We start from the raw sequence: 10,177 nt of genomic DNA, 5'->3' as shown, positions 1-10,177 counted from the left end.
TCATATTTACGAGGTGGGAAACTGAAGGTGAGAACAGAGTCCTGCCAAGTCTTAAACACATAACTTAAACCCTCTCTCTGCTCTGCATCAGCCACACGGTCGCCATAACATATGGAGAAAAAGACTTTGCATACAATCACAGAACAATCTGTGTTCCGAGGATCAGCAGTGAAATGAGGGTTGCTTTAATCTCAGTTCTCATCGGAGAGCGAAACGATAACTCCATCCATCACATCGGATTCACCCGATCTTTACATCTCAGATTATTTCCTCCCGGACAAAGTCTTATGTGTTCTAATACATTTGTTTGCCAATCAAAAACGTTTGAAATGTTAACTTTTAGTAACTTGATCAATTTTAATAAATTGAGAATTTATGCTTTAAAAATCGGCGTTTTCCCCTGTATTACAACATTATTTTTGTCGATATATAAACTAAGATATTATACGTACATGATAGTGATAATAACTGAAATACACAGCAGGTGGTCAAATAAAACTTATAGGACAATAAATCATTTCGGTACGAAAATCCCCCATGATGCTCAACAGAACATTTCTGTGTGTTTGGTTAAACTTATTTCCCTTTAGAAAGTTTTTAAAATCCTCATATGATGTTTCTACTGAGCAGCCTTTTAAATATATCATGCATTATAAGCACATCGTCTCTCACCTGATCAATATGTGTGAGTTAACAGATTTCCCCATCACAGTTCCACAATGACAGTCAGTTTTATTTCACTGTCCGAATTATAAAATATAGCCTCATTACAAAATATGCGTCGGTATCGCTCACGTAAAACCGAAGAAATCCGGCATACAATCTAGATTTAATTAAGATTAATGACAATAATCTTTTAATAAACCAAACGTTTCAAAGTTCGCCTACAGCAGAAGCCGAGGGTTCCCTACAGACTGAGTAATTTTCTCCATTATTAGTGTAGGAAATCCACCTCAAAATGATTAACCTATATATAAGGGCCATAATTATGCCTGTTCGAAGAACCAATTTATTAAGACCATCGGCGTTAGTAACGGATTATGTTTTCCTACTGAACATGTTTCACATGAATAAAAAGATTTTCGTTAAATCAAAGAATTTTATTCATAGTAGACCGTTGGAATAGATTATTACCTGAACCTATATGTAGGTTGAAGTTAGAAGTTAAAAACTACGGCTTTAACTCAGTATGTTTTCCTGAGCCGAGTGTGTGTAGAGTCATTGTTTTGATTTGGTTTTAATCTGAGCATCAGATCTTCCCAAAAACAATAAAAAACTTTAATTTCAACAGTTCCTCCATTACTGTCGATCCCTGAAAGAGGTCATCCCTGTAAAGCTGCAGCAACATTCACAGCAAAACAGTCTGTAGCATACAGTACATTAGTCAATAGAAACGCTCTAAACACACCAACACTCCATAATCGCATCGACATTTAATTTCCTTTTGAAATATTTTGTAATTCTATTGATGTTTCGTTAGGGTAAAGTTTCTCTTTACTTTTCTTAGAAAAACATCCTCCTAAATTATAACTATGACATGCTAGATGTCTCAAAACACAGTTTATCATTGAAGAGCTAATTCAAGAGCTCTCAGACTTTATAAATATATAATAGTTAAATTCTTCTCTACTGAAAACAAAAACGTTGGTTATATTGAAACCACATGTTAACTATTATTTTTTAGCTGCGCCAAAATGACAACATGAAGCTGTAGACTTTTGGCTTTCTGCTGATTCTGATGGTGTATGGACCTCTGCTTACAATAGGACAGACAGAAAAGTAAAGATAATGCTGGATTGCAAAAAAACTCTGATTCTGTCGGTTTTATCTTTGTACCACAACGGTGTTCCAAAAGTGCATTTGACACTCAGGAGTGACCCCAGCCTGCACATATACCTTTTCATGTTTATCTGAGGAATTACGGTATCATATTTAAAGATGCGCTATTACAAAATACAGCTTGCTATAGTCCTGTAATGCCTTCAATTGGAAACTTTCGTGCGTAAAACCTGGAAGTTAACACCTTGGATAATTTTGCGGTTTTATACATTCGTGAGAGGGTGTTGTGGCCCGGGATAAAAAAGGATTAAACCGGGATTTACTCGTTACATTTTCTTCACATGTAGTTCGGTACTCATCTGTGAGACAGCAGTGACCTTAAACGACCACTCTTCGCTACACACTGACCGCCTGAGGAGACTTTGGACTCTGGAGACATCACAATAGACTGCACTTTGTTTGGTGTGTTTCTCGCTCGCAAGTGCCCCATGAACATCTGGAGAGAAAAGTCATATAAAGAGTTTATAGGTGAGCTCCATGTGTAGGAACTTAAAATCCCAAATTGGTTTTGGATGTTTTTGAAAGGAGGCCAAAGTGTTCATGTTGCCATCTCCAAATGTCATTGCTCTTAAAAAAAAAATGTGCAGTCAATCAGTTGTTTGTCAAAACAACATGAGCTTCCACAGTATCCAGGAACATGAAATATCCTGTTGACAAGATTGTATCTTTTCTTGTTTTGAAGCAGGCCTCCTTTTGTTCTCTAGAACAGTGTAGCCTGGAGATTCCTCTGGGCCTAACAACACAAATTTTCTGTTGGAACATTTAATTTACAACATGCAACCAGCGATGTGGTGATGAAAATGGGCAACGATGACCTCCACTCAGTGATCACTTCTCAGTGTGATGTACATTTGACTATATGCCATCGAAATGAATATGTAGTGGGTAAATCTGAGTTTAACCTTAACTGCAGCCCCGGACAGGTCTTTGCGCAGCCTTTACCACCGCTATAAACATATTCTAGAATTCATTTTTTTCCTGTGAGAATATTTTACATTGTACTCACAATCATGTTTTCAATCACATCAATAATAATCTTTCCATTTATTACAGATTCTTGTCTTTACAAAAATGAATAATCGGTGCGTCAGCCAACATGGCGCGCTCATTTTTCAAGCCAGAAAGCCTTTTGTTCATCATCATAATAATCTAACATGTAAATATGCGCAGCCACTTGTCGATACTGAGCATTCTTCGGCTTTGACTTTATAGCTGGATTCAGTTTAGCTTTTATACATAATTATATTTCGATTGTTGAACTATTTCACGCTCGAGATAAGATTTATTTCATCAGAAAAAACAATATTTTCCATATTTAGAAGGCAATATACCCTCGCCTCCTTAGATTAAATTGTTAGACATATGAGCTGAGAAAACTGCTTGAAAGCAGTTTGTACTCATACCTCAGAAAACCTTAGAGGGGCGGTGCTGCCTCCTCTCCTCCTCCCTGCTTCTGGCTCTCACAGCCGGGAAGGCTGGCTCGGGGCGTGCGCTCTTGTGAGCAGCTCCCAAAAAATACTCAGAGGGGCGGGGGGCAGAGGGGGTGAGACAAATAGACAGGAAGACAGATCCAGATCGATGAGACCGAGGTAAAGAACCACCATCGAACTTCGCCGCAGAGTTTGTTTCGTTGTTTTTTCCCCCTTTCTCACATTTAAACCTCATTACGCGCACTGATCCTCCTGCTCTCCAAACCTATAGAAGATGCCCAAATCCTCACCGTGCGTGTTCCCGTGGTCCTCCCTGTTGCTGGCATCTCTGGCTACTTTGGTGGTGCAGTCAGTGCTCTCTTCCTCCTACTCTTCTTCCTCCTCCTCCGCGTATCAGAGACCTGCAGCAGCCGGTGGGAAGCGACCGGGCTTCATGGAGAGGACGCTGGTTCTCCTGGATGTCAACACCCGCAGTCCGATCAGAGTCCTCAACGACAACTTCCTCTCTTTGCAGCTGGACCCCTCGATCATCAAAGACGGTTGGCTGGACTTTCTGAGGTACCAAAAAGCTTTTCTGTTCATCAGTAACACTGATCTGTATCGATGTCCACCTCTAAAGCGTTTGGCGGTTCTTTTATTCATTACGCACGCAGCCACGTTGTCTGAATTGTCATGGAGTGAGCCTGCACGATTCCCCCCTCACTCAGGGCACTGAGTGGGTCCAACGATCCACATTACTGAATGATTTTCATCGAGACTGGCAAAGTCCAGACCTTTCAGATAATTCAATAAGGCAGCGATGGGAGTGAACGTTTGGTTAAAAGGCTATCCATTTTGAGCTTATTGCAGTTACTGTTAACTATAACTGTATACGGATAGTATAAGGTGTGCCTGTTAACACTGGACAAAACGGTGTGCTCCATAGCCTACCCTGTTTACAATGCAAAAATATCACTTTCTATCAATTCACATGTTATTAAATCTAGTTTTGAGGTTTAATTTTTTTTTATTAAAACCACAAAAAATCAAATTTCATTTAAGTCCAATGCCAGCCATATTGTGTGTGTGTGTGTGTGTATATTATATTATATTATATTTTTTGACTGACTTTCATTCATTTTTGTGAATTTTCACTCCAGTGTGTTTCTCAGTCAGAACAGTGTAGACTATGACTGGCACATTTTTCATTAGGAATTATGAAACAAGACATTTTAAAATTCAAAACCTGGCAAAATAACTTTTCAAGAATTCCATGTTTATACCAAACACTTTTTCTTAGCTCATCAGGGTCCTCAGGTCCTGGATTGGATTTAATGTTATCAGGTGCCACTGTTTAGTTCAGCTTCTAAATCACATTGTATCATTGTCAGACACTACTGAAGATGATCTATAGAGCAAAACATTGCACCATTTTCTGCAGCACATTTCATAAACTGGAAACTATTTACTGACAGAAAGGGAGTAGCTTACAGCTTATTTCTCTGTGTACACTGTGTGTGCTCCATTCTTCCCCAGATAATACTAAAATAAGGCGAATGCAAAACCGTTTTATTATTGTACAATACATATTTGGCGAACAGTTTTAATTTTCAGTTCCATCACACCACATGCCATTCCTATTCACCGTTACTCCTTTTAACATAACCTCTGGGTTAGTTTTTTTATTGTTCAATTCTTTAAATAATTAACATACTGTATTATATACACCCCACACACATGAGTTTTCATCAACTACAATTTGAGTGATGGTTGATCAGGCTGAAATAACCTAAACAACAAACGGTCTAATATTTTTTTTTAAACATCTTCCGTCATTTTACAGTTAAGTGCTTTAGCCAAATGCCACGTAGGCGGTAATGAAAAATTCAGTGATTTACAGCAAAATAAAAGTCTTCCATGTGCTTGTATTCCTTTTTCGGAAAATTATAACTTCATACAAACAAGGCTGAACATGAACTTTTAAAATGCCACCTACAGCCAAACTGCTCATTTTTCATGTTGCAATCAGAGTGTTTCAGCATATACAGTATAATAGTGGCAAAGCATTAATTTTTGTGTTATATTTGTTATCAATGACAATCAATTATATGTTAAATAAAAGCACCAAAAAAATAAGCAAATGACACTGTTTTCAGTGACAGCTGGAAATAAAAGTAAAAAGCTTTAGATTAATGAAAAAAAAAACCTCAATTGTTCATCTTTAAAATAGTAAACTCGTTCGCATTTAAATTAGTCAGAGTGTCAAATCGTTCGCCCTCATCCTCAATATTATGTAAGTGTGTTGTTTTAATCCTTCGTTCCCCAGGCAATGCTGTACCTGCCTCCTCATGCTTTTTCCACCGGATGACAGATGTTGAAGTCGCTGTCTGTTTCTTGGACCCGCTGATGTCAAGTGGAAAAACAAGCAGATGTTTTATGATTAGGCCTGTGGTTCTTTAACAGCCACAATAAAGTTGAAATACTTTTTTTGGGTATCTGTCTCTGTCAGGCTATTTTTTATAGATATATTTAGACTACAGGTTTGAAATAAAGTTACATGAACGAAAGAACAGTTAAGAATTATGCATTTTCACGCTTTCTACTCCTCCCAAATATGTCCGTGATTATAAACTGGAGCTTCAAACATAAAAAAGCCCCACACACAGTTGTGGCTCAGTAGTTCATATTTCTTCAGTGAGTGTTTTCTTTCCGTCCCGTCTTGTCCGCAGCTCCAAGCGGCTCGTGACCCTGGCGCGCGGCCTGTCGCCAGCATTTCTGCGTTTTGGCGGAAAGCGGACCGACTTCCTGCAGTTCAACAACCAGAAGAACCTCGCCAAGTTCAGAGGGCCGGGACCTGACTACTACCTGAAAAACTACGAAGACGGTGATTAGACACGGCGTTTCCCTTCGTTAATCTTTTGACGGATTTTTACAGGTTGCGTGGGCGTCTGTTCCTCGCCTATCTGTGTTTTTCAGACGCACCGAGTACATTTTATTGCAGAATTAATCCTTCCTCGAAAGGTTACGCCGTTTGTTTAACATGGCGTCCATTTGTATGTAAGACGAAATAAGTTGCAAGTTTTATTAAGGACACTTAGATAAAACGTGCGTTAGTATACCGACACTGCAGTGTTTGGCATTTGGTTAAAACTGTTCTAGAGAGGCGCCTCTTTCTTTTCCCTTTAGTCTACAGTCTACCCTCACTGAATGGGGTGGACACAATATTAGAAACACTTCTCGGTATAAGACAATAGACTACAATTAAACTGCACGTCAAAGCCAAACATAACCGTGAAACTCAGTCACGTCCTGAAAACAGTTAATAGAACAGAAACTCAACAATTAACCTTCGTGTACTAGACTGCTTTAGTTTCAGCTAAGTGCACCTAATAAAATACTAGCTGGGTGTCACTAGGACACTGAGGATGTTGTTTTTGTAACATGGTGCTTGGATGGGTGTAACAGACATCTATGTTAATTTTCAACTGCACATATTTAGAAAATAAACATTGAAAAGTAATAAATGTGTGTCAAAAGAAGACACAAATGTGTTTTTAAACTGACTGTATATTTTAGGTTTCAACAGGTAGTCAAGTTTTAAACAAACTAATCAAATGTATGTTTTCAACATATTAAATTTGGATCAAAGTGGTGATCAAAGTATAGTACTGTTCAAATTCATCACAAGAAAAATAGTAAGTTGTATTCTTTTCTTCATTCTTGCAGATATAGTGCGCAGCGACATTGCATTGGACAAACAGAAGGGCTGTAAACTGGCCAGCCATCCGGACATTATGCTGGAACTGCAAAGGGAAAAGGCTGCCACCACACAGCTCGTCCTGCTGAAGGAACAACTGTCCAACATCTACAGCAACATTACAATAACAGGTAGGAGATCACACACACACACACACACACACACACACACTCAGAGTGAAGTCTTTCTTGGCACATACTTACATCCTAAGAAACGTATTGTCCATGTTCACATAGCATAGTTTGGACTTTGTGCGTCATGCACGTGCGTATGCGCACATGCACAGCGTGCACTCTCACAAGGTTCAAAGCATGCCAGTGTAAACCATCAGCTTTCAGAATGACAAATGTAATTTGTAAAGGAGGAATGTGGGGATGGATAGAGGGGTGCAGCAGCAGCAGAGGCTAGTAAACAGAGCACTGACATTTTCACTGGTAACAGTTAACTCAACCTGACCGCAGAAGGAACTCTGGAGTCTTGATTTTGGGTGGGCTGCATTTCTTATCTGTTACTGTGATTGACTGGGATGGAAATGGGGGAGAAGAGAGTAAAGAGAAATTTGTCTGTTAAAATTACTGCAGTTGTGGGAATTGTCCACAAACCTTGGCTTCAGAGTGAGTTGCCCTAAAAAGACTGGGTTATTGTCAAAGATGATCAGACACACTCCTTATGTGTGTGGGAGTGTATGTGGGTGTATTTATAAAGCTTGTAATTGAAAGTTAAAAGTTAGAGGAAATTATATGAAGTTCAATGGCAAAACTAAAGACACAAAAAGTAAAGGAAGTAATAGAGAAGTACAAAAAAGTGCATTTATCAGTAAACAATCTTTAACTTTTGCCGACCCCTGGCTAATACAAAACAAAGCAACAGCAGTGGAACAATATACTCAATGCTATTCTAGACTTTAATACTCTCTTACCTTCTCATACAGAAACACATACTTCGTATCCTCCTCAGCATCTTGAAAAGACAGTGGGTGGAGAGTACTGTTTGGGTAGGCAGAGTTTTTGTTCCAAATCAGAGAACCACCCAGAAAGTGAGTTTTGAAAGCCAGAGAGCTCCTGGAAAAATAATTTTGAACTTGGGAATTGACCAGCAACCCCATCAAAGAGAATACATTAATTTGTGCTATGTGGCACCAAAAGTTCTACATACAAAGCCTTTAAACAGTTAAAAGTCTAGAGATGATATTGTACAAGACATTGATAAATTACATAAAACCAAGAATCCAAATCTACCTCAAGTGAACCCAGTTCAATGTGTCACTAATACCTTTAGTCGTTATACACACAGAACCAGTGGCCTCACATGAGTGTGTCTGCAATGTGTTTTGCATGTTTTAAGAAGGTCTCTCTTCTGTTGGAACAAAGTGACCGACTCTGTGTGTTTGCTGGATGAGTGATAGAGATGGATCTGAACAACATGTATCAGCTGTGTATTTTCAAATAGTCTGAAGTGCATTTATCAAAGTAGGCAAATATGTAAAGGAAGAATTTGAACCTCCCATGTGAGGAGTCAGTTCACAAGTTCAGGCCAGGAGTCACATGGTAAAGCACCCAATCATTAATTTTGTAGTGTTGCAAATGTGGGACAAGGCAAGAAGGCCCTTGCAGTCTTTAATTTCATCACTACTGGAATTTCAGGATGTTTCATGTTAGCACAGCAGTTTGAAGTATCTGCAATAGACTTTGCGGTGTTCATCTATCAAATATATTTTTGATCAAGCATGCTGATAGTGATTGTAGCTATTTTTTAAGTTGTTTTTAGATGGTGTTTACATCACACTATTACTACAGGAAAAGTATTAGAAATGTGGATATGATGGTCAGGTGGGGAGAGGCTAGCAGTGCTTGTTTCATTCAGCAGGAACAATCACGTAAATACAGAAAAATGAATTCACAGGACTATCACACTACATTTACGTCCTGCAAAAGACAGTAGTGAAACTATATTTGCAATAATAAATGATAATAATAGCAATAAATGATGCTGTCTTGATAAATTGCTCACTTGTACATCATCATACTGTTATTATCTGGATTGTTGTATCTTGGTAAAAAACAAAACAAAAACTAAACTAATAAAACCATGGTTGAGACAACTAGCCTCTGTCTCACACATGTGGTGTAGTGCTAATGTCTCTCAAAATTAAGACCACATTTCCCATAAACCCTGCTGCTTCCTGTCCCAAAGAGGATGTTGCCACTTGCTCACTTTGCTCTGCCGCAGCATGGAGGCCTACAGAGGCAGTGTTCTTGGTGATGGTGAAGAAAAAATAAATACGGTAACGATTAACTGATAATAAAATATGCATAGGTCCTTTAAGCTTATTCTATTGTTGTGCAGACAGTAAATACTTTGGTTAAATGTCTTACATCTAAATGTAAACATTAAAACAGATTTTACAGGTGGGAAGATAATGAAATATAATTTGAAAATGTTGATGCAGTAAAACGTATTGTTATAATAAATCACCGCTGAATGTTATTTTCCCACACAGTAGATATTTTTGCATCATTTTACTGATTGATTGTGGTCCTACAGAGGATTTTGTCTTTTTAAAAGTGAACTCCTGGTGTAATGGTTCTTATTAAGGCGCAGAAGTTGAGTTGAGAGACAGAGAGCGGCGCCATGCTGTTTTTGAGCAGGTGCCATAGTTGTTATCAGACTGGCTGGCGGGGAGGGGCGGGGGGCGAAGCCAAGCAGAAGGACTTTATTTACCCAAAGTCGATTTACTGTGAAGTGTTCTCACAGAAACTCTCATTCTTCCAAGCACAGACACAAGCTGCAGGTCTGCCCCTGGGGAATGTTGTTCAAAAGTCTGAAGGATATTTTTCAAATATTGTGAGGGTGGAGCTGCTGTTTTCATTTTATAGTACAAAAGTTGTCTTTAGTTCAGTATACCTTACATGAAGTGCTTTAGTGGGTCAATAACTCACCCGAATAAGCACTGATGACGCTGAAAGGGTGAATAATATGTTTGCGCTATGGTCTCATTACTACACTCTGTTGAACTCCAAGCATGTTGTGTAAACTAGAATCTGTGCAAAGACCTCTCATCTCTGTGGTGGAGAGTAACAGGGATACAGAGGAACTGGGCATGTGTTTAAATATGGTCTGGTAACAATCAGCCAAGATCCACTGTGTGTGTGTGTGTGTGTGTGAGAAGTCA

The 10,177-nt window shown here is 38.8% G+C and overlaps 1 protein-coding gene across 1 annotated transcript in view; it reads left to right on the top strand.

Annotated features, from left to right (window-relative positions):
• Positions 1-3,265: 3,265 nt before the first annotated feature.
• hpse2 (heparanase 2) overlaps positions 3,266-10,177 on the top strand; it is a 54,961-nt gene continuing 48,049 nt past the window's right edge. Inside the window, exons 1-4 of the mRNA XM_018677792.2 lie at positions 3,266-3,428; positions 3,541-3,827; positions 5,978-6,132; positions 6,975-7,136. Coding sequence (XP_018533308.1) covers positions 3,544-3,827; positions 5,978-6,132; positions 6,975-7,136 — 601 coding nt within the window. The 5' untranslated portion in view covers positions 3,266-3,428; positions 3,541-3,543. The remainder of the gene's footprint in view (positions 3,429-3,540; positions 3,828-5,977; positions 6,133-6,974; positions 7,137-10,177) is intronic.

This window comes from Lates calcarifer, linkage group LG16_LG22 (genome assembly GCF_001640805.2).
Source record: "Lates calcarifer isolate ASB-BC8 linkage group LG16_LG22, TLL_Latcal_v3, whole genome shotgun sequence".
Classification (NCBI taxonomy): Eukaryota; Metazoa; Chordata; class Actinopteri; family Centropomidae; genus Lates; species Lates calcarifer.
Note: the sequence above shows the minus strand (reverse complement) of the source record. Positions and strands in the feature narration are given on the sequence as shown.